Source organism: Mytilus trossulus, chromosome 2 (assembly GCF_036588685.1).
Source record: "Mytilus trossulus isolate FHL-02 chromosome 2, PNRI_Mtr1.1.1.hap1, whole genome shotgun sequence".
In the NCBI taxonomy this organism is placed as follows: domain Eukaryota; kingdom Metazoa; phylum Mollusca; class Bivalvia; order Mytilida; family Mytilidae; genus Mytilus; species Mytilus trossulus.
This window is the reverse complement of record NC_086374.1, coordinates 11,971,205-11,997,527: the sequence shown is the minus strand read 5'-3', so window position 1 is coordinate 11,997,527 and position 26,323 is coordinate 11,971,205. Positions and strand designations below refer to the sequence as shown.

The 26,323-nt window shown below is 30.6% G+C and overlaps 1 protein-coding gene across 6 annotated transcripts in view; it reads left to right on the top strand.

Moving 5' to 3' along the window:
• The window catches only part of LOC134706502 (tyrosine-protein phosphatase non-receptor type 4-like), a 90,933-nt gene that overhangs the window by 24,845 nt on the left and 39,765 nt on the right, over window positions 1–26,323 (top strand). For 5 of the 6 annotated variants that reach the window (XM_063565501.1, XM_063565505.1, XM_063565506.1 and 2 more), the window contains exons 10-14: window positions 1,188–1,276; window positions 1,890–1,953; window positions 2,589–2,749; window positions 4,195–4,263; window positions 6,043–6,306. In XM_063565501.1, the coding sequence (XP_063421571.1) occupies window positions 1,188–1,276; window positions 1,890–1,953; window positions 2,589–2,749; window positions 4,195–4,263; window positions 6,043–6,306 (647 nt within the window). The remainder of the gene's footprint in view (window positions 1–1,187; window positions 1,277–1,889; window positions 1,954–2,588; window positions 2,750–4,194; window positions 4,264–6,042; window positions 6,307–26,323) is intronic. The other variant, XM_063565503.1, reaches the window with a different exon arrangement.

The window sequence follows — 26,323 nt, the reverse complement described above, 5'->3', positions numbered from 1 at the left end:
AGACTTGAAAATATGTCAGGATGAATGGTCAATTGTTTTTGCATGAAACGCCACAACATTAATTGCATATGGAGATGTTGCTTTATTAGCTTAAACTTTTCAGGAGTTCAACATTTTGACTTTTATTTGTAAGTTTCTGTTGGGGTATTGAGATGGTTTTATCCTAGGCTGCGTTGCCTGTGGTAAAGTGTGAAGACTGTATATCAGATTAGTTTAAAGCAAATGGTTTTAATATTTGAGAAAAAGATAAACAAATACTTCATTAGTTAAAAAAAATGATAAACCTTTGTAAAAGATAAAAGACAGAATGATGTTTTGTCATTTAGCTGTGTATGTTTTCTCTTCTGTTTACTTCCCTTCTATTCTGTTGTACCATATAGCTGTGTAAAAACAAATTTATTGTATTCTGTTTCTAATATCTATAAAAACTAAATCAGGGTAATTTCTGTTATATCAAAACACTTATAGTGAACAAGTGACTTTTCCTTCAGTCTTAGTTTGAACCAGAATATATTTCTTCTCTTTATTCTTTGATGGTGCTGGTGTTATCTATTAGAAAAAGCATTTTTTTTAAGATCTTTATAATTTTATGTATATAGATATATAAACATAGCAGAAAGCATGAAGGAAGAAATGTCCTTGCTTATAATTCTTAGGGTAAGAGCAAGGGAATAAGAAAAAATAAGGATCATATTAGCATGGAGATTATATATATTATATATAAAAAAAGGTTTGTTTATCTAACATACCAAATGTAGGCAGATTATTACTTAATTAAAAGTGAGTTTGTTTAAATTAAAGATTTAATTCATATGGTTGATTAAAACTCAGCTAGTGAATTGGTAAAATTTATAAATTTCAAACTGAAGATTATAAGCAGATGATACAATACATACATAAACAGAGTAAAGAAAATGGAATATATATGGGAAACATATGTTTCTGACAAGCCTTGTAAGTTTTTAAAACATATTTGTTTTGTCATTTGGTCATCGTTGCTGTTTATCTTTGAGTGCTTTACTGTGTATTATACTGAGAGAATGAAAATGTTTGTGTGTAGGGCTACATTTAGGTAACACATTTAATTATCATTGATTTCCAGGAAAACCAATTCCTCATGGAAACTATAATGCAAATCTGTATGTGAAGGACGCTTGAAAAGATAATTCTATTTCTGTATATTTTAGGATCAGAGCAGTGTAGATATACAGCTTGGTGTCACCTCTGTTGGCTTGGTGGTGTTTCAGAACAATGTTAAAATCAACACATTCCCCTGGTAAGTAGAGCTAGGTGTCACCTCTGTTGGGTTATTGGTTCAACAATGAGCAAAATCCATACTGCAGAGTAAGTTTTAAAAGGCCCAAAAAAGACAATTGTAAAACTAGCCTGATTTATGTGCAAAACAAAAAACAAAAGAGAAATATGATGTGCAGCAACAAACAGGAAAGCCAACGTTCTAATATATATAAAAAAAACCAAGAAACACTTATGAACCACATCAACAAACAACAACTACTGAACATAGATTCCTGCATATATTTAGAATTTTATGCATGTCTATTTTACTATTCAACATAACACAAGGCTAACTTCATGTTAAAAGAGGGAAATACTAAATCTGCAGTTCAAACAATCAAAAGTGAAAATTTAACCCACGAAAGAAGCAAATTGTTGTAAAAAAGGAAAGACAACTCTGTTGGTTGATATAACCATTTAAAAAAGAGTAGTAATTTAAGAATAGTAAGACATGTTCTCCTTAGTTTAGTAGGTAGTATTTTTTCACCAAAACAAAAACTAAAAAAATGAGTAGAAAAATAATGTAGTTCATATAATTGTTTGATCATGTTTTTTCCTAATTGCATACTTCATTCAATTTATTTTACTTTCAGGGCGAAGATAGTTAAAATTTCATTTAAAAGAAAACAGTTTTTCATTCAGCTACGAAGAGAAGTTGTAAGTGAAAGTAATAACAGGGGGGGGTCATCTTGCGGTGCAATTAAATAATTTTCGTTTAGTATTGATTCATAAAATCAAATTAGAAGGTTCTGAGACATTAAATTAAAAAATAAACTTTAAAAAACTCATCTGTTGGTGATTTTATTTATGCTAAATTTTCATGTAAATCTTGAGTGGACATTAGAGTCATCATTTGTACTACTGTAAATAAAACTGATCCTTTTTGAAAAAAAGCTTCCTACTTGGTACAAATGTTTGTAATCATGTGTACTATAGCTACTATATTCCTCAGCCTTATGACACATACTTCCATCAAGTGATATTATACAGCAAGGACATAGCAATCTTGTGTCAAATCATTTATAAAAAAGAAGATGTGGTACGATTGCCAATGAGACAACTATCCACAAAAGACCAAAATGACACAGACATTAACAACTATTGGTCACCGTACGGCCTTTAATTAATTTTTCTGACGTTCCTAATGTCAATGTATTTTAAACTACAATACAAGCCACATTCTTTAGTGTATAGTTTTTACCAACATCAAACTTTTGATTAATGCATAATTTTGTAATTTTATTTTCATGCAGAATAAAATATTTTCAAAAATATTTTCTTTTTTATTTCAGAATGATTCTGTGGAAAATTTAATAGGTTTCAATATGAACAGTTATAGATCGTGTAAAAATTTATGGAAGTCATGTGTAGAACATCATACATTTTTTCGTTTGTATGTTCCCAACCCTCCCTCCAAGAAAGTATTTTCGTTAGGATCAAAATTTCGATATAGGTAAGTAGATTTGTCTCCCTTTGACATGCTGTGGAGTTTTGTTTATTTACTAATATTAACAACAAAAGTTGAACCTGGTAACCAATCTCAACACAAATATAAATCTTTATATAAGAAGTATGCAAAATAGTAGTTACTTATAAAAGAAAAACAAAGGAAACACACAATTGACTAAAAAAACTGAAATGTTTAAAAACATCAGTAATAATAAAGAATTAAAGAAAAATCAAGCAGTAAAAAGATAAGAAAAGTTGGTTAGTAAATGAGGAAAGAGTTCAATAAAATAATCAGAAAACCTGTAAATGGTGACACATTTCTATATTATAGTAGATATTTTATGCATGTTTGACAATAGTATATACTGGTTCAAGGCGTGACTAATACTAGTAGTTATTATGCAAATATTTGGTAAATTTCTAGCAAGAAAATGCAAAAAAATATGATAAACAATACAGGTCCACATTTTTAGTGGGGGAACATTGAATTGCATGGTAAATTTTATAATTGCATAGTAAATGATTTCTGGATTGCCTCTAATTGCCACCTGTGCTCTGTTTTGATTTTAATCGTTTTGTCTTGAAGATATTGTAAGAGTTTTCATCTTTAAAATAATTAGATAAATTCCATTTGACATCTATATTCTGCTAATATCTATTTTACTCTATCTGTAGTTTGTAGTTTTTAGATGACATTCATCTTTTCTTGCTAGGAATTTAGCTTTATCTGCAAGTTTGTTCAAGTCATAAAAACCTTATTCTTTTCTGTTTTGATTTGATTTTGTGAGCCCTTAAATCTTTTAAATATCTTTTATTATTAGAAGTAATTTTGTCTTTTGCTATATTTATTAAAATTTCACTCTATGTAACATGTATACTATTACATTTTATTAAGATTTGTATAAATTAAAGAGTTGTATGTGCATCTGATAAGTTTAAATTTTTAAAATGCTTTCGATAGTATTTCTCTGTAATAAATGAATAAGGTTTTTCTGATAGTGAATAAGAATGGACAATGAATGTAAATACAGAGTGGCCTCTGTACTCCCATTTGGACAATGTCTACCAGTATAATTCACAAGATCTCAACTTTATAGGGTTTACAGACTTTTGTCTTTTGACTCATTTGTCAATTACCAAGGATTCACGGTAAATATGGTTTCCTTCATCAATAAAACATATTTAAATGTAGAGTTCTTAAACCCATCATACAACACAAAAATTACTGTATTAGAAGAAAGTAAAAAAATATAAGAATCAATTTGTCTTAATACTCCTAGCCTTTATTTGAGGACTGGTTAAAAGGATAAAAAAAATATATATAAGAAAAGAGGGAGAAAGAGGTCTGCTTCATTGTCCATTCTATTTAAACTGGTACCCACTAAAACCAATGTGTATGCTTGGACCAGGCATCTGTCAGGATAATAAGGGAGATCATCTAATTTACAGTGGTAGAACCGAATACCAGACCTTGGAAGAGAATAAACGTCGAGCAAAACTTGATAGAACTTTCAGCAGGTGAGAACCTTTCTCCCTCGTGCCTTTCCGTGTAGTGTAGCTATGTTGCATGCTGGTATAGATATTTATGTCTTTGGTCAAGTTTATGAAAAATAGAATGGGGTCAGTCATTAATTGGTTTGGTAAATATTTCTTCTAGAACAGATATAGAGATAATTGATGTTTTTAAGTTATAAAGATTACAATATTACTGTTGAAAGTATTTGAGATTCTAGAAGATATGATTTATGAGTCAAGTAGAAAAATGTAATAAGTATATTTAGAAACAAGAAAATTTAAATCTTTTATAGCATTTTGATTTTGGTCCTGAAAACTTTAAATGTTGAGGCTTAGAACAATGTTTTTATTGCATGAATCAGCATTTCAGAATATTTTTATTTTATTTGCAATGTATTTTTATATAGCTTTTCCTTCTTTTTGCCTTTCCATTATAAAACCTGTACATATGTAAAGAAGATTTTGAGTAACTGTGTAGAAGAAACGATGTACATAGAATATTTGATTTATATCTGATTATTAAGATAGATGCCTGGTTATTTTTATTTGCTACATTTGTTTTCTTTGACTAACAAATACTTAATCATACAGTAGTTCTTTTACTAACTAGAAACATTAGTCATATATACTAACTAGAAACATTAGTCATATATACTAACTAGAAACTTTCTTAAATCATCTGATCATGATCAAAGGGAGATAACTTATTTTGAGTTTAAATAGGATTATCAGAACAATGTGATTGGTTGTTGACATATTCAACAGGGGGAAATCTACCAATTATATGCTTATGCTTTTTGGCAGAATATTGAAACTGTTTACAATCCTGAAACATAAATACTGAATGTTTTCTGTATAGATAATCCATTTAACCCTTCCTTGCTTATTACTCGTATTTTACTTTAATATCAACTTTACTTTTACTTGTTTGCATCATTTTCTTCAACACACAAGTAAATTATTGACCACTTGCAGTGAAAATCTTCAGAATGACTAGTTATCTTCATAATTACATAAAAAAATATATGAATACTAATTTATTTTCTTGCAAGTGTGGAATTCTACTTTAAACTTGATCATGAGCTTTATGAAAAATTTTAAGGTGAAAAATATGAAAGCTGGCTGACAGGAAAATCATCTGAATATGACAACAAATATATATTACATTAGCTATTAAGTTATATGTCTAACAATTTATAATAGAATATACAGTTTGTATTGCTTATTCATAATGTCAAATTATGGTACATGTATTTCAACTTTAGAATGATTTTTCCTAAAAGATCAGCTTTAAATTTACCTCAGATTAGGAAGATAGATGTGGAAAATATTTGTCTGATAATGATTTAGACAATGTCAGGACTCTGACAATATCACTCAAATATTGAAATCTTCACAAAATTTTTATCATTTGGGTAAAGTTCTAATTTTAAAGATCGAATAACCTCTAGTTATATCTTCAAACTCAGACAATCATAAACAATACAGCTTGAGAAATCACCAATGATACAGCAATCCAACAATAGACAACAATCAGAAAGCAAATTAGACAAATCTTTTCTTGATTTGTTTGATATTTTACAAATGGTACATTTTGTACGTAGGTTAGAGTGAAAACACAAAACAAAGGAGGAAAGTGTAATACTTAAACTGTATAAAAAAGATTCCAGTTTATGTATATGACTTTAACCATATTTCTTTTATGCCTTTTGTTTAAAACAGCAAGACAAAGTAACAATTTAAATATAGAAAAATACCAATTCTATGGTTATGTATTTACAGGTCATCGTCAAGTAAAGGTTTTGCTCGGCGGACGGTTGGGGGACATACACGTAACACCATCATGGAAGAAAGGAACTTTATTGATGGATATAGAAATATACCCAAATCTCAAACATTTTCTGGAACAAACAATAGTGCGATGACTGTCAATCATTCGATCAAGCGTTACGACGGTGTTAATAATCAAACCAGGGCAACGTTACCACACGATTATAAAGTGGGATCATCATCAAGGGCATCTATCCACTCAGAGAAATCAGACGAGTAAGTCATTTTATCCTACTAGTCTTGTTAAACAAGAATGTTTTGATAGCTGAGTCAGTTAACACTTTCGACAGACCATTTTTCCCATTTAGATTTCTTTGAATCTTATAAGAGTTTTTAAATTATGTTTTCTCCATCCCCTCCACTGTAAAGAACATTATTCAATAAAGGCACATAGGTTGTGGCTGTCTGGATGAAATTTAATATTGTCTAGTGATGACTCTTTGGAATGAGACTGTATATGAAAATTCTTTGGCAGAACAATCAATCTACTGGTGTTGGTTGGTCAAGCAAAAACTTATCAACACATGGTATACAGGTAATTTAAGGTTATACAAAGATAGTCATGTCCTTATATTCCTGGAACTTAAAAGTTTACCTTTACATTGTATTCAAGCTACATAATTTGGATAGAAAAGATTTGTGTTGTCTAATATATGATGATATCTGATATGTGATATATTTATTACAGAGTTATCTTTCTTGATTTATATATTTGGTCAATGGTGCTTCATGAAACGAGGCACATATGGGAGATATGATAACAAGTTATATTGAAATTATTTTACTGTTTTAAATTTTATGAACAAGAAATGTAGAGAGTAAAATTGTTATGACAAGAAAATAAGTGTGACATTGCAATATTTACAAAGATCCTACTTCAGATCAACTATATTATCCTTTTACCTGTTTAATTTGGAGTATTTAGTTTTATCTAGAGAATTTAATGGACATTTTAATCTTAGCTAATGTGATTAAAAGTTTTGTTGTTTCAGCGATTTTGACAACACATTGTTGAATATAAATGTTTCGTTTGTCGGTAATGAATTTGAAGTGATTATTTGTAATATTGCCTGCCAACAAGGTCAGGTCATTGGAAACAAACTCTTACAATTGATAAATATTTTGATTAGAAACATTTAATTAAATATCATCATTGAAAGATAAACTTCACATTAAAGTTACATATGTTTATAACATATGTTTATAACCCAACAGATTCAGAAAAAAAAAACCTTTTAAAAACGACCATCCAAATTATGTAGTCTCTATTTTTAGTGACCAGATATTTAATATTCCCTTAAAATCTATTCCAATAAGATAAGATAAGATAATTTTTTATTAACCAATCATGGTGCCCAAAATTTGAGCTATACAATCAAATGAATGAATTACAAAATAAAGCACAGAAAATGATTAGAATGATTAAAGTACATTTAGACAACAAAAAACAAAAACAACACATGAATACACATTTACACTAATTAACCTGATATAAACCAAGTTATTAACAAAACATAGTTGTTATGGGTGCCACTGTGACCTGGAGAAATAACATAATTCTTTATAGTACTAGGTCTATGGGAGACAACTCCTGATCAATTTTATTTCCTATAATTATATATCTATCTATATTTTTCTTCTATTTATTTCTTTTTTGTTTTTGTTTTTGTTTTTTTAAACAACAATATTTTCTATAATTTTCTTTCGTTCTTCAAAAAGGGAGTGCAATAAATTAGATAAGTTTGAAGTTACACACAAATCTTCAGATGAAAGAATCCAAACAAATTTCATTTCATCAGATAATCTCCAAAATGGTATATATAGTGCTAGATATAATGCAATTATTTGACCCCTAAAACAATTAAATAGTTAAGTTAGGTCATCAGTTAGTTTACTTACATGTATTATTCCACCTCATGATAGGTAGTGATGATTTTCACGTTTGTTGTTAAGGAGTTATTGCCCTTCATTGCTATAACAATGACACTTAAAAATGTCATAAAAACCCAGTATGCTATCAATTTGTTTCTGGTTGTTGTTGCTTATCATTGTGGAAATGAAATTGATAAGTTTTTTTATGTTCATTAAATATATGATAAATAATCTATTACAATTGATCTGTTCCATTCCAATTTAAATTGAATTTCCGATTATGAAATACTGCTTTAAAAAAACCCACATCAATATCATAAAATCATATGGCAAGGGTAAATTATAACCTATAATAGGTACACATACTTTGATGGAGATTTCAGTGCAGTCATTTCTTTCCTCTTTATCTTTGGCAGACATAAAATGATCTTGTATTTCACTTAAAAATTGATCTAACTTGTTTCATGAAAAAAAATCAGAAAAAAACATTCCCAGTTAGAAATTTTTGTATATCTGAGTTTGCACAAACAATTTATTGACTATTTTGTTTTAATACAAAAATGTAAATGTAGCTGGAACGACTTTACGTCATATTTACTATAACACATCCATCAGTTTCTATGAAGTGCTGGTTAGTTTTATTGATAATATAATGGTATTTTTACCCATGACTGAAAAATTAAAAATCATTGAATAAAATTGATTTTAAATCATATTACATGTTTTGTTTATTTAGTTATGACTGATTGTACTACTCTTATCAGGGTACTGTAATCTGAATAGTATAATATGTGTAGGTCATAAATCTAGTAAAATATTGTCAAAGTAGAACTAATCATTAACTATCTTCCAGGTCTAAATTGGAAAAAAATAAGCTGCATGGGTGTTTATAATATTTGATTAAATTTTCCTTTTTTCTGTGCAATAACAGAAATAATCCACGATAAATTCAAAATTGGGGTTTCCTAAAAACTGACAAGATCAATAACATAAACCCTATCAATCATTTAAAGGAATGGAATTCAACTCATATTCCTGAATTGGTTCAGGCGTTTTCAAACCTGGTCTTTTACCTAGCTAAACCTCCCACTTGTATGATAGTTGTAAGAGTTCCTATACAACAATGGATGCCTGTGTTCCCATTTAAAGGGCCAAGATTATTAATTTTGACAGACATGTCAGAAGGTTTGATTCTCTGGATTAGAATAGCAGGTTAATCTAGAGTCTGATTACAGGTAACCTTACAGATAGGTATCTAATTACCCATACAAACAGGTTAGAAGGTCAATATCCAGTACACTTTAGTTTGGATTGGATGGTTACTGGAATAATTCAATCTCTCTCTGTTTCTGATTCTCTCCTACTGGAATGCAGCCATTATAGAGCAGTGGAATATATAGACTGTTTTTGTAATGTTTTTGTAATTATTGGGTTTAAAATGGGATGGGGATAGAGGGACAAATCTAATGTCTAAACTACTGGTGGCCAGGCCCCTTGGTTAGTGTCTGGTATGGTTCTAGTCAGAGACTAATTGGAGAGGAAAAAACAAATTGAGAGAAGGTCCCACCAGGTTTTGCGTTTGATAAAGATTGATTATTTTGTTAAAATATAAAGGAGAACAGATTCTACTCTCAATCTGTTGTCTTGATCATGGTAACAATTGTAAGAATCAAAGTCCATGATAGAGAAAGGAATTGTGGCCATTACAGATGGGCCAAATCATCAGGATGTTTAAAAATTGGAGAGACAACTTTAACTTTACTACTTAGAAAGTTTAAAAGACTGCCATGATATAGCTCATAGTTCTGAAAGGGATACTAAGTTAAACACTGATCAATCAATCTATAGATCAATTAGATTGCATTAGTGTTGACCATTGGTCAGTGGGATTATTAGCCTTGTTGAAAATGAGTTCTTAGGATATCAGTAAATTCAGAAATCCTTAAAAAAAGTATTATAAGCTTTTGTTTAAACTTAGATTTGGCTTTTATTAGTGTAAAATAGCTTTACCTTTGTTAAAACCAATCAAAAGTTAAATTTAAACTTACTGACATTTGAACATTTGTCTGAACTTCATTTTGAAGTAAAGCAAGGTCTTGACTCTCTTATCTTTGAAACATGTTGCTTCATAATAAAACACTTAACTAAACAGTTAATGAGATTCAATTTAAATACTCTTGTCTGATTTCAATGAAAATACAAAATCTATGTGGACGTAAACTATGAATAATATTTTACCACCTGCTTTTTGGTATTTTGAGAATAATTAATCATTATTGAATAAAGGTGACTTTAACAGTTATTTAATTTCCACAAGGTTTTCTTTCAATTTTAATTGTGTGGAATGCCAGCCATATTTAATTTCAAATATATTGCAAATTGAAATGTATTGTGAGGGTATTAAAAGATGAACATTTATGTACCTTCAGAAATTCTAAACATATAATTTAAGGTTTTATTTTATAATAAACAGTTGAAATGAAATTTTATTGTATATTAGATTTAAGAGGAGTGGAAATTCTAGCTTTCAAACAAAAACATTAAATTCTGAAAGTTCAATTTGAATTTTAACAAATAAAACATAAGACATAAAGCCTAAACATTTTATCAAACAATTAATAAGGAATGTTTTAGTTTATAGTGCCAGTTTCATTAGTTTGGGAGAAAATGTCATAGAAACTAGAAAATGTTGGGGAAAGGTAAAGTCGGCTATATGTTAGCCTAGTACAGTAATATTAATGTTATATGTTAAATCTGCAGAGAACATATAGACATTATACCAGTATGTTTACAGTTATATCCCTGCTCAGAACTAAACTATTTAATTCTTTGTTTGTTTGCTTAAAATGTTTGTAGTCTGCACTGTTGCATCCTTAAAGCATTATATCTGTTCCTTACACATACACACTATTTTAAATGATATTGGGGTACTGATGTACTCGTACATATAACGTACATAGGGGAGCATATACTTGCCTCCCCATGCCACTAAAGTTATGTTGGATGTTTATCTTCAGCCTAGATCCATCCTGATATATATAACCATGCATAGCCAATATACCTGCATTGCTTTTGTGTGATCTATAATTTATATGCAGAAAAAAATTCAATAACAGCTCATCTATAAATCTTTTGTAAACTTTAAAAATCCATATTAAATGTTTGAAAAGCCTTATAAGCTGCTTGAGTATTATTACAGTTAAATAAGTTTACTACTTCATTGAGTTATAAATTACTCAAGTTACGCAACAACCTTATACCTGTCCCCCGTCAAATTGATAGTGTTTGGAATTCATTATTGGGATATTTCAATACCCCTACAGAAGATTGCTTCATTTAATCAATCTTTCCTGTGAAATTTGTCAGAATAATTAATTTAATACCAAATTAATATGCTAATATTGGCATGATATAGCATATCCCGAGGTCACTTTTATACACCCCAGTATGTTTTAAAAAAAAACCAAGATATTTATGTAAAGAAACATCAGATTTGTGAGATTAAAGACGCATTGTTAATTAAAAATCCTAGTGTTGACCAGGAGGGTTGTTATTTAAGTTATTGTACAATAATTGTTAACATTAGATCCCTCAGCATTGGCCTTGTCAACTAACACTTCCACTCTCCGATATTGTACCTGGTGCAAACTTATTCAGGTACAGTTCAAGCACGATATTGTACCTGGTGCAAACTTATTCAGGTACAGTTCAAGCACGATATTGTACCTGGTGCAAACTTATTCAGGTACAGTTCAAGCACGATATTGTACCTGGTGCAAACTTATTCAGGTACAGTTCAAGCACGATATTGTACCTGGTGCAAACTTATTCAGGTACAGTTCAAGCACGATATTGTACCTGGTGCAAACTTATTCAGGTACAGTTCAAGCACCCTGGTATTCATACTTTGATGGATTGGACAAGTTTACTGATCACAAGATCTATTTCCAGTTTAGTAATTACTGCTATCAACATTATGTAAAATAATATCTGATATTGAACACTGCCAGGATATTCATACCTTTAGGACAGTACTTCATTTCAATATAACCAATCTTTGATTCAGAATTTATATTTAAATTTAAAACACAATGTGTTTCAGGCTAAAATATTTGTGTTTTTTCCTTCATTCCTGGAGGTTTAACCAGTGCCTGAGATTCTAAGTAAAGAAAATAGATTTGTTTTAATAATGGATGGCTGTTTGACCTGTAACAGTATATCAGTCTCCCTTATTAAAGTAATAATCATCTTGACCAAAGTGTGCCTGTCCTAAGTTAGATACCTCTGGCCTATGATAGTCTTGTATGTCTGTTAAATTTCAAATACTCAGTTCATTCATATGTGTCAGAGTTTGTGTGACGTCCACTTGTACTGAACCAGTGGACATTTTTGTCTAGGGACCATATGAAGCCCGCCTCTGGGTGTGTGATTATACCCCCGCTTTAAATATACCCCCGCTTTAAAAAAGGGGGGTATACTGTTTAACCTCTGTCTGTCCGTCCCTCCGTCAGTCCGTCCGTCCGTCCATCAGTCCGTCCGTCAGTCAGTCCGTCCCATGAAACCTTCGTCACATTTTTCTCAGGAACTACAATACATGGATTTCTGAAATTTTGTTTCAGGGTTTATCTAAGTCAGCTATACCGTTTGATGCGTTTTCAGATTGATCACTTGACAACTTCCTGTTTACCGAACACTTGTATGATTTTACACATGATAGCCAAGTTGAAAATTTTCGTCACATTTTTCTCAGGAACTACAATACAAGGCTTTCTGAAATTTGATTTCAGGGTTTATCTTAGTCAGCTATACCGTGTGATGCATTTTCAGATTGATCACTTGACAACTTCCTGTTTACCGAACACTTGTATGATTTTACACATGATAGCCAAGTTGAAAATTTTCGTCACATTTTTCTCAGGAACTACAATACAAGGATTTCTGAAATTTGGTTTCAGGATTTATATAAGTCAGCTATACTGTGTGATGCGTTTTCAGATTCATCACTCGACAACTTCCTGTTTACCGAACACTTGCATATTTTAACAATATTAATATTATCTACTTGCGGCGGGGGTATCATCAGTGAGCAGTAGCTCGCAGTTTACTTGTTTTCTCATTGTGTAGAGGACCCATTGGTGACCTTAGGCTGTTTCCTGCTCTTTGGTTGGGATGTTTTCTCTCCCACACATACCCCATTTCAATTCTCAATTTTATACAGGTTTTGATTTTACCTCAACAATTCAGCAAGCCAAGCTATTTGATATACAAAACATTGTCCATTATTATTCTCAGCAATTCAATGTAACAGGCCTTATAGACAAATACCTGACCTAAACTTTGCTAATTGATATTGCTAACTTATCAGTTAAAACATTTGTCTTCCATTTTTTTGCTGATCTATAAAATCAATGGCTACAAACAATTGATAGAAGTGGCATGATCAATTATAAATATTATCTATTGTATAATATTAACAAGTTTTAATGTATACAGTGTTCTAGGCACACAATAGGACATCACCTTTAGAGAGAAAAAAATGTTTCAGAATCTATTGAAAGTTATGGAGCAAGAATAAAGACAGAGAACCAAACTAGCAAATCATCATGTTGGTTTGTAACATCGATATTATTATATTTTCATACATATTTGTAGCGCATTGTGCTATATGCTGTTTTCGACTAAAGAAGACATACTACGAAATTAAGAAAGACCTTATATATAAAAAAGAAAATGTGGTATGATAGCCAATGAGACAACTATAGGTCAATGTATGGACTTCAACAATGAGCAAAGCCCATACCGCATAGTCAGCTTTAAAGACCCTGAAATGACAATGTAAAACAATTCAATAGAGAAAACTAATTGCCTAATTTATTTACAAAAAATGATTGAAAAACAAATATGTTACACATAAACAAACCACAACCACTGAATTAAAGGCTCTTGACTTGGGACAGGCACATACATACAGAATGTGTCGCGGTTAAGCATGTCATCGGAATCCCAACCTTCCTCTAACCTGGGACAGTGGTGTAACAGTACAACATAAGACGGAACTATAAAAATCAGTTGAAAAAGGCTTATCTCATCAGTTGGATAAAAATATAAATATTACAAATACAAGTGGAAGTGACTGGGTACTTGTATATTCCAACAACAAAAAGACACTAAGTACAGATCTGAGAGTACTCACATTTACTGGAGTTGTATGGTTTTGTGAAGTAACCAATATAGGAATATTTTTACACAAATGATAGTCATTTTGCATGCTTATATTCTAAAATAAACAGGAGCATAATGAGTTCTCTTCATCTCTTACATAAGTAGTACATTGGCAATGCTAGGGACAGTTTATTTTTGCATCATGATTAAAAACGACTCATCAAATCATTCACCGACTTTTTTATTTTTGTTTACCCTGATAAACAATTTTTGGTCTAGATTTCGGGTCTAGTTTAGTTGTATATGACTTACATAGGACTGATTCTCTAATATGTATTGTAGATGATTGAGATCATTTGTAATACAGTTGTTAGATATAAAACACTTGTATTTGATATTAATAAACTGGCATCTTCCATGTGGTCTGTGACCGTTATTAATCACCATAGTGGTATATCTACATGGATAAACAGCTCACTAGCTCCTGAGTAGGGAACATAATATACAAGTGATTTAATATTAATATTCTCATTCACTGTTGCCACTATCAAGGAGAGAAAACTTTACCTACTAAGCCTTTTAAAGTCATCTTGGGGTATTATGTGGGATATAGGAAACTCTAGCTAGATAACTTGACATGGAACTCTCCTGCTGAGTTAGACTATTGTCAAGGGAGATAATTATATTACTATTAGGGATTATATAGTATTGTACTGTTTAAGTACTTATTTAAGATATGAATGAGATATAAGATACAAGTATTGTTAGAGTAAATTAGTTGGATAGAGAGCTGATATGGTGTTTAATTTCTCCAAGTACTGTAAAATGAAATCTTTGAAATGAGGAAACGGATTTCATAGATGATGAACATTAATTACAGTTGAACTAATAATTTATTTTAACAGTTTGATATTTATTAGGTTTTAATTAGTTATAACGATAAACTGCTGACAATATTGATTGATGATTGCTGGTTACTTCTAGTCCAGTGGCAAATATTTTATGCATATTCAGGACATATTCTGCTAATCTGAGATGAGAATCAAATGTAAATTTAATGCAGAGACCTTAAAGTTTTAAACCTCTAACAGTTTTGCACAATATAGGTATTTGATTCTAAAGGATTAGACCATTGTTTTTATTAATTTTTTATGAAATTATTTCAAGATGACCTTTGACAGTAGTTTTCTGCCCACATGGATTTGTTAAAATCCTTTAAAGAAAAGGAATGGTACAGACAGATACCACTTCCAAGTTTAAAAGATAATAACCTGTAATTACACAGTTTTGTTTAGATGTTACTTTGGTGATTTATTGTTATACTAAAGAAACAATTTCACTTCAATTTAAAAAAGTAAGATTGTTGTATTTGTAAAGGTGTAATTATCCCTGATCTGTTACAAACCATTTGTTTGACTTGTGATTTATGTTGTACAGGGTTTGACACCTACATATAAAAAATAGGTCCCTATTTCTTAAGTAAGTTTGTAAATGTTTTGGACACTAAGTCTTATAAAGGATTTTTAGGAAAGAGAAGTGAGACTGTTGCAAACATGTACACTTCCACCAAACTAAACTCTGGCATGAATTGCAGCAGGGGTGTTATACCATTAAAAATACTAAGACTTTTCACACATCAATGATTATTAATATTTAACAAAGGGTCTCTTGGTGGCCCAGTGGTCTAAGTAGTTACTACTGTAATCACTAGCCAGTTAACACTGAGGTGGTGGGTTTGAACCCAGATTGTGCGGGTGCACTCGATTTCAATCTTAATTGACTAGGATTGTCAGTTTTCCTGTCAGTGCTCAGTGTTTTTTTCCCAGGCACTTTGGCTTCCTCAGCCGACCATTAAAAACTGGACGCCATGAATTAAGCCCAAAAAGCAGTGCTTAAAAGTGAGTTAAAAACACCATAAATCAATCAAATCAAATAATTTATACTGAAACTTCAATTGTGATTGTTAATTTGGTCCTATGTATCAATATAATTCTCTCTTCAAAAAAATGTTTTAAAATTCTCCAAACCAATGTAATTTGGTTTGATTAGAAATAAAGATAAAACCTGCATCAAAACTGTCAATTGTCTCTGGTAACAAGGTGCTACAGTGAAATGTTGACATTCAAATACTTACATAACAGTATAAAGTTAGGTGTAGAACGAGACACCTATGGAGAAAATCATAAACAGTCACCTGGGATAAATAGATATTTCTTTGAGGTTTAATTAGACTTAAAATTAAATCAATTTCAAATCAATTGTCCATATCCTGTTTTTATCAAAAAATTATGTTTTCTCATGAAATGCAGAATCATTAAAGAACCATTGAATCTCTTTTCGTTCAACCTTCTTTGGTAAATTGGAAAATTTAAACAGTAGATTAAGAGCATTAAGTGTATCTTAATGGTTAGGTTTATGTAAATAAAATATTTTCTGCTTTAAATTGATTTTGAATATGTCAATACATGACATTTCTGCTCTTGTTTGTAACAGTTATTATTTGTGTCATAATATGTTTAATGTACATTTCTGTAGAGTTGTTTGAGCAGTGTGTTATAGATACATATAACAATTATATAAAAGATAAACTTTAATTTATGACACAGCAAGCTTTCAGTAGTTTTTTCAGAACCACAAATAATATAAAATGTTTTCCCTGATATAACACCTTCAGCTGTAAGACTTTCAATATTATCATTATACAGGCAAGACATTTGATTGAGTCCACCCTAGCTTTTTATTGCATGACATTGAGCTACAATGTAACTTTAGTATTGTTCGTAATTAAGGTTCTTATTTGTGTTTGGTACCAGTGTGTTGATGATGTAATAGTTGTCAATGAACTTAGCTGTGTCACTGGTACCATATGTTATCATATATCCTCTAGGGTACCAGTAATTATTTAATTTTATTACCACATAAACAAATGGTGCTGCAAAATAACATTATCTGTGACCTAATATTATTTATTAATTTGAAAACAGATATAATATTTATGTAATAATCAATGCAGAGATTTGGTACGAGGTTGGATATTAGTTATCAAGATGGAAATTAAATAAATGTTTGATATCTTAATGCATATATACTTAAGGTTTGTCCTAGATAGGGACAGAATAATTTAAGTGTGTGGAAACAGTAACTCAACAACACTATAAAAATAAGGGGATGTATTATGACTGCCAACGAAACAACTAATAATCCATCAATGTTCAAATCGGAGTGGAATTATATAAGCAATGATCATGCAACTGTACAGCCTTCAGACAACACGCAAAACTCATACTTTATGGTCTGCCATTAAGAAATGACACGAAAGATATGTAATAATTTTTAGAAAACTAAAGGCCTATAGTTTATAACAACACAGTTTATGATTTTTGTCGAGCCTTTGACTTTAGTTGAAAAAGCAAGACTAAGAGGTCCTACATTCCGGCGTCCACAAATATTCACTCTGTGGTTAAAGTTTTTTAAATTTTAATAACTTTCTTAAACTATCCTGGGTTTTTAGCAAACTTGGACAGAGGCTTGTTAATGATCATAAGATAGTATCCAGAAGTAAATTTAAAAAAAAAAAAATCCATTATTTCCGTATTTTACTTTTAAATGAACTTAGATTTTCTTCCAGTTAACCATACATACATGTACAGTTTGCAGGTGTTTTTAAAACATTTATTAGATTCATAAACTATCCTTGATTTTAAACCAAACTTGGACACAAGCTCCTTACAATCAGAAGATTGTATCAAAAGGAATATTTTTATTGAGTTTTTTCCTCATTTTTGTTGAGCCTGCGATTTACAGCAAAAGTAGGCGAGACACTGGGTTCCGTGGAACCCTTACAATTTTTTTTTTTATGACAAACACTAACCAACAACAACCACTGAACTACAGATCATGATGGAGTTAAACAAGTTTATCTGAGTGCTTACAACCCTCCTCTTAGTATACTAACAATAGCCATGTAGTAGATTACAACAATGTCTACACCATATAACTACTCTTCTATGTTTAACAAATACTGTCTATAAGTCGCAACATTGTCCATCTGAGACAGAAAATAGCTGATTAGTTCTGACAAGTTAAATTAATTATATAGAGTAAATGCTCTGTGAAAACCAATCTAGAAATACCTCAATTGAATGATACCTGCATCAAGAATATGGGTTAAACATTTATGATAGAATAATAATCAAAGGATTACTAATCTTTCCATGTGAGGTTACTTGATGAAGGGTGAGGGGGGATCAGAACAGGTCAATATATATAACAGGGGGCCATAGGTTTACTTTACAGCAGGCTGAGCGAGGCATCATTAGAGAGGGTCAAATATGTTTGATGGAAGAGGTTCCGTTTGGTTAATTTGTTTGAGCGAAAGACTTAAAGATGCCCTTGAAAATGTCACCTGATTCAACTTAATCAACAGTCATGTATGTTTTTGTGACATTTGTAGATTGAACTTTCAGGTTTGCAATATAATTACCATCCCTATCATTGAACAAAGCTAATTTTACTCTATCTATCTGTTTATTCTACTTGCCTCACAGTTGATTTAGGATATTGTCTCAATTCAAAAAAAAATGGGTTTACAATCTCTTTCCTCATGAATATGCATGAAATGTGTATTGGTTGTGTAAATAATAATCTCTTTGTTCATTGGAAATCAACATTCAATCAATTTCACCAATTCAATATAATATAGATTAACTCAATTAAATAGCTTAGTATCACCTCCACAAATCGTTTAATAGATAATGTTTTGATAATTTTACCAAGTATTAAATAACTTTAGTTAACTACTTTTGTCCAGATTTTGACAGTTATTTTTGAAATATTGAATTTGGTTATGAAATCAATAGGTATTACAAAGATTATTGAGTGAAAGTCTGTGGTGTATTGTTTTCTTTCATATGGTGAATTATTCCCTGCTTGGCTGAGTCTTTTGTATGGTGGAAGTATATCTGTATTGTTTATAGCAATAACCTTACTTATCTACCCTTTTACCTGATTAAAATGGAACGTTCCACCACCCGCAATCAACAAACGGGTAGATTTCATTGAGTGACAATAGTGAGTTCAAGTAGTAGTGAAATATGGATATGACTTTCATTTTGAATGAATTGTACTGTTAAATAGTTTCAATTGAAATGAACACATGATTGGCGTAATTGTTATAACAATCTTTGTAACAAAGTTAATTGGAGATACTTTGTCACCAAAATAAACAAATTCCTGGGCAATAATGTGTATACTTACAAACTGTTTTTCAGGAGTTAAACAAAGTTTAATACTAAGTGATTTATCTGTGATATTTTAATGTGGAATTATTGATAAAGTTTCTTTTTGGATTTGTTAATTATCTTAATGAGTAGATTAGTATTAAATAGTGGACGTTCCAATTCATGGGGAAGAGTGCAAGTTTAATTTGTGGAAGGTAATTTATTTTTATTTTATTATGTTATGCTAATTAATGTATTTTACCACTTTTATGTTCAAAAATAGGCCTACATTTGTTATGAAACAAAAAAAGAAAATATTTTTTCTTTATAATATTGAAAAATAATTTTATTCAAATGAAATAAAGATATTTTCTTTAGAATTATTTTTATAACCTGAGAGATCCATAATGTTTAAAAGTTTTATATTGATATGAGGATGAAAACATCTTTATTCAATTTAAAATAAAAATAAAAATTTATAATGTGATGTTTTTATTAAATTTAAATTTGAATGAAAGGTGATTTCTTTCATTAAAGATATATTTTGTTAAGATAGATCAGGCTTTTGTGGGTAGTTTTGAATGATTTCAGTTTAAAATAGAAGGTGTATGTTATGTTTATCTCCCAATTCTGTCAGTCTGAAAGGGGTACATATTTTTACTTTCCTTATGTCACTTGATGTTATTATATACTTTGCCAAATTTTTGTAGGATGTATATATTTTTTAAATCAATATTTTTTAAAGTGAAAATACAAAACCCAAAAGAACATGTTGGTATTGGCAAAAACAGTGCTTCCAGGCATTATTTCATGTTAGACAATATATATATAAACAGTGACGCCTATTTGTTAATCTTTTAGTTGATTTAAAAACCTAGGTAGAGAAATGTTATGATAAATGTATATTATTTTTTCCCCGCAGGAGTCCATTTATAGAGAGGTGAGATACTGGAAGAGGAGTGATATTGGTTCCCTTTTGTATCCCAGTCACTAAAACTTGTGAACTAGCCCTCCAATATATGTGTACCATCCCTACCAGAGCTAAAATATGGCCACTAAACTATCTATCCCAGTATCATGTACGAAATATAGATTCCCTTTTATACTAATTTCAGTTTGTTTAATGGTGTGTATGGAAGATCATATATGTTTTCTGTTTAGTTTTAACAACTTCCTACATTCTATTTCCATTCACTATCATAAAAGGCTTGAGTCTTATTTATTTTTAATTATAGTTTCTTGTGTACAATTTGGAGTTTAGTATGGCGTTCATTATCACTGAACTAGTATATATATTTGTTTAGGGGCCAGCCGAAGGACGCTCTGGCTGCGGGAATTTCTCACTGCATTGAAGATCTGTTGGTGACCTTCTGCTGTTGTCTGCTCTATGGTCGGGTTGTTGTCTCTCTAACATATTCCCCTTTTCCATTCTCAATTTTACTATTTTCTATTTTGTATTTTTAACCAAAATTTATAAGAAAAAACATTTTTACTCCAATGTTTATTTGCCTTTATATATAAAATATATGTTATAGATGTAATATGTAGATAATTAATAAAAGAAGATGTTACCAATCTAAGAGATGGCAAATGAATGTCACAAATGACAGTCAGTAAAGTTTTTTGAAATAAAGTATATTATAGGTCAAGGCAAAGTTTTCCTATTGAATGGTGGCTATTTTTGAAGGTCATATGGTGTTGTTGCCTATTGTAAAATATTACATGGCTGCTGTTTTTTGAAGGTCATATGATTGCCCATGTTTTAATGTTGTATGGTTGCTGTTTAATAGAAATTGTATTGTTGCCTATTGTTGAAGGTTCTATGGCTGCCCATAATTAAATGTTGTAAGGTTGTTGTTTGTTAAAAGTTGTACTGTTGCTGTTTGTTTATGGGCTTTAATGCTTATTGCCTGTTGTTAAAGTCTATATTGTTGAAGGATGCAATGTTCAGGTTCCCAATGGTGGAAGGTTGTATGGTGTCCTTTTGTTGATGGTCTTGTGGTTATTGCCTGCTATTAAGTCTCTATGTTTTTGTGTATTGTTGTAGGCTGTTATTGACTATTCTTAAAGGTTTTTAAAGATTTCTTTGGGTTTTGACGATTGTCTTTTTTTTTCCACCATGGCATTGTCAATTCTTCTTTGATTTTTGCATTTTTATTTCTTCTTGGTATCTTCCACATCTCTCTTTTCCTTTTTTATAAAAAACTTACATTAATAAATGAAAAAGCTGTGCACTGAATACATTGGGTTTTTTTTGCATTGGGTTGCTGTCTTATCAATGTATATCCCTCATCTCCTAATTTAAAAAAAAAGTACCTAGACTAAAACACAATACAACCATACTTTTACTTATCTGAATATTTTGTTTATTTGCCTAAATCTTTATGACATGTTTTACCTATATCTCTGTTGCACTGTGAAAGTCTTTAAAGGTGAAATAATTATAACAGTGGAGACCTAGAATAATCCAAACATTGTAACTACATGTTGTCATAATAGTCATGTAGAGACTATATTCATAGCACTCATTTTCTTACACATTTTGTAAAGTTTAAAAAAATTTGACCCTTTGGTTTATGACCGACAGTAACTTTCACTAACATCATAGTCTGACCTTACTCTCAAGTCCTCTAATGATCTCAAATGTATGTTAACCAGTCACTACTTCAACTACAGATATGTATGAACTCTAAAACAAAAAACAAGGAGTAAAACCTACCATGAGGAGTGGTTTGTAATAAACATATCTATATATATAAGCCAAAATTAATTAAAAACTTTCTAATCCTATCATGCTAATACGTGTGTATATGGTTTTAATGTTAATCACTTAGATATGACTTTAAATATTTCATTTAACTTCATACCCATAGCCAGGGGGGTTCAGACGAAACCCCCCTTTGAAAACAAATAATGACAGTTAAAGTCAATGTTCTGTCTGAATTGTGACTGTTAAAGTCGAGTTTTTGAGGCCAAATAACCCTCCTTTGGAAATTCCTGGCTACGGGCCTGAACTATATATAAATATATTCCTACATTTCTGAGCAATAGAGAGAAAACTGGACAAGATGCTTAAGACCTAATGTATTACATTGTACAAAAATATGCTATGTTAGACACACTTATGTCACATGTATGATCTTCATGTTATATCAAATTATTTTTTGGGGAGGGGAGAAGAGGGTGGAATTTAAAAAAGATAGTTGTCTTTTGGTTGTGTGTGTTGTTGAGTTGCTGATTTATTGCAGTAAACTATTGTTATCTTAAACCCCCTCCCCATCTTAGATTTATCTATTATAAATTACCATTTCACAGTTGATAAAAGCTAAAATTATATTGTGGAGGCGATTGTAAAAACAACACACCTTTTATTTTTTTTTAAAACAAGTTTAAACAAAAAAAAATGTATGAATGGATTGGTACAAGAGGGTACAATAAAATATTGTTAATTAAAATATAAAGGTCAGGCATGCATAAAATGAACACGAATTATTAGAAACAGCATAAAATAAAGATTAAAGCAAAGAAAAATTAACCACTGTTCAATTATTAATTTTAAAAGCATCATTTTGAAGTTTTATGTTTAAACATAACTTAGAATAGTAAATAAAACATGTAAAAATGTAAAGGCTAAGTTTTATGTCAATGGGGAAATGGTTCCTTAGAATATAAAATCTATAAACTGATTAAATAAAATAAATGTGATCTAAATAACTTTACTATGCTAGGGATAGCTATTAAACTTGTTCACTGATATATGTTCTAGTTGTTGTAACCATAGTCATGTCCTCCCTTCTATTTTTATCGCCATGAGAACTATGCAACATGTGGAGCAGGATCTGTTTGTCCTATTGGAGCACCACTGTGAGCACACACAGTTTTTGTTGCTCAGTGAAAAGTTGTGTTTTGTGGACTTATGTTTGTCTTTACATCATCTTTCTGATCCTGTCATGGTGTTGCTCAGTGAATAGTTGTGTTTTGTGGACTTATGTTTGTCTTTACATCATCTTTCTGATCCTGTCATGGTGTTGCTCAGTGAATAGTTGTGTTTTGTGGACTTATGTTTGTCTTTACATCATCTTTCTGATCCTGTCATGGTGTTGCTCAGTGAATAGTTGTGTTTTGTGGACTTATGTTTGTCTTTACATCATCTTTCTGATCCTGTCATGGTGTTGCTCAGTGAATAGTTGTGTTATGTGGACTTATGTTTGTCTTTACATCATCTTTCTGATCCTGTCATGGTGTTGCTCAGTGAATAGTTGTGTTTTGTGGACTTATGTTTGTCTTTACATCATCTTTCTGATCCTGTCATGGTGTTGCTCAGTGAATAGTTGTGTTTTGTGGACTTATGTTTGTCTTTACATCATCTTTCTGATCCTGTCATGGTGTTGCTCAGTGAATAGTTGTGTTTTGTGGACTTATGTTTGTCTTTACATCATCTTTCTGATCCTGTCATGGTGTTGCTCAGTGAATAGTTGTGTTATGTGGACTTATGTTTGTCTTTACATCATCTTTCTGATCCTGTCATGGTGTTGCTCAGTGAAAAGTTGTGTTTTTGGACTTATGTTTGTCTTTACATCATCTTTCTGATCCTGTCATGGTGTTGCTCAGTGAATAGTTGTGTTTTGTGGACTTGTGTTTGTCTTTATATCATCTTTCTGATCTTGTCATGGTGTTGTCAGTTTATGTGATTTTTTTTTTGGCCCCTTGGTATCCTCAGCCTTTGTTTTTTTTAAAACTGAACATATATAAAAAATTAGTAATACAGACTCTTTTGAGCCCATAGTTACATATTGAAGAAATTAGGATTATAATTTGCCATACAAAACTATACTTATATCCCACTGTATCTTGATGTATTCTCTTGATAATTGTAAATACTTCATAAAAAATATTGGAAAAAGTTGATGATTTTTTCACGCTAATTGTTATATTTGACCTGTTAAAGTACATCCTAATGGAATTATTAACCTTGCTGATAACAATAAGGGAAAACATTGCCTGCTACTTGAACTTTCTTTACTACAATTCTAACAAGGATCAACCAACGTGTCATTTTCTGAAATCTATAATTCAGCTGTCGGTTTATTTCTGCCAAGTTATCATATGTCATTATCTTCAAAAACAAGTATCTTCATTAAATGTAGGAACATATATAATAATTTGCATATATGTTTTATGCTTATTGATTAACTTCTGTCACTAAATCTATTTCTGTCAAATACTTTCTGTTTAATCCTGCTGGGATACTTTCTAGAGGAGGCTTGTCTCAGTTGAGCAAGTTCTGTATAATGATGTAACACTGCATAGTCCTACTGCTTTGATGATATCTACTGAAATGAGAAGGCAAAGTGATTAAGAAATTTTGATTATTCATATTTTCATTTATAGATAAAATATTAATTTTAATACTAAATCAACTTTAATGTACGAATTTTAATTAGGGAATATCCATGAGAATGTTACCTTGATATTTCAAATATGAAAATAATATAGTGCTATTACCGCAGTGTTTGACTTTGAAAAATAGTTCAGGTTTTTTCTGCCCATTGTCTCTAAAAATATAAAGAAAGTTTAAACAAAAATATTACACTCTAAGGTAAATTTAAAGAACGTAAAACATGACAATCAAATGCTAGATTATATTGGACAGATGGACACTACTAACAGAGTGAATGGAAACGATTCATATTCCTTATTTGGTACAGACATTTGTGACAAAAAATGGTGGGTTAAACCTGGTTTTATAGCAAAAACTCAAACTTGTAAGAAATTTGCTTATTATAGTTCTGTTATATTGACAAAATTGGGTGAGCAACCCAAATACTGCAACGAGACATGATTGGTTTGTAACAATCATTGGATCCTGTTGGATAATAATTAAAACAATATGTTTTTAAATAATATTTATCATTATGAATAACTTATGACTTAATGTAATATATCAGAGAGGGGGGAAATCAACAAGACTACAACTTTTTGTGAGAGGAGGGGGTTTATCTTAAAGATAACAACAATTGATCTTGGAAGGGGGTCAATCTATAAGACGACAAATTCTAATATGACTACCCTATATAGTAATAATATAGAAGATTTTCTAACTACATGTATTGTGATTACGATCTTGCATTATAGATTTAAAGATAAACCCTCTCTGTACAATGTCAAACATTGCCTATATTTTCAGAGGACTTTAATTGTTCTTTCGTGTAGATTAGATTTGTATCGGTAGAATTATTTTCCGTGTATTATCAGATTTAAGTTTTAATTTCAAATCTTCAGAAACTATGCTATTGTATTTTGTAACGGGATTAAACTCATGGTCGTTGTAATCAGAAGTTAATAGTCATTTATTCACATATAATTTTCTGTAATGATTGAAAATTTTATTTAACCTTTCGTGCTGCTTAATAATAATTTTTTGACACATGGAAATGAACTGAATTGGTTATCATGCTAGAATTCTTTCCCAATACATCAATACACTGGGTTAAACATTTACCCTTTTTGACAAGTTTAATCATTTAAAAATAGGGTTAGAAAAAAAAGATACAGATAGCTAAAAATAAAAAAAGATGTATTCTTAGATGAAAGCATATAGTAAAATGGACACATATTGCTAAAAATAAACAGCTTCTACTAAATATGTGTTACCCTCAACATATGTGATTAAAGGGGAGAGATGAAGGAGATATGTAACATTTACTGTTTCACAAACCATGCATTGGTTACCTTCAAAACAAATGAAACATCGACATTTGTTTTTGCTAAGTGACACTGGCTTTATGTCCATACCATTTGAATGAGGTTTGATCATTGAATGCTGAGAGAAGAATTTACCTATTAATACAATGGTATGATCTATGAAAGCAAAGACTTCACTCAGTAAGACTTTATTTATACCCATTTAATACAATGGTATGATCTATGAAAGTGAAGAATGTTATATATGGCACTTCACTCAGTACGACTATTTATAT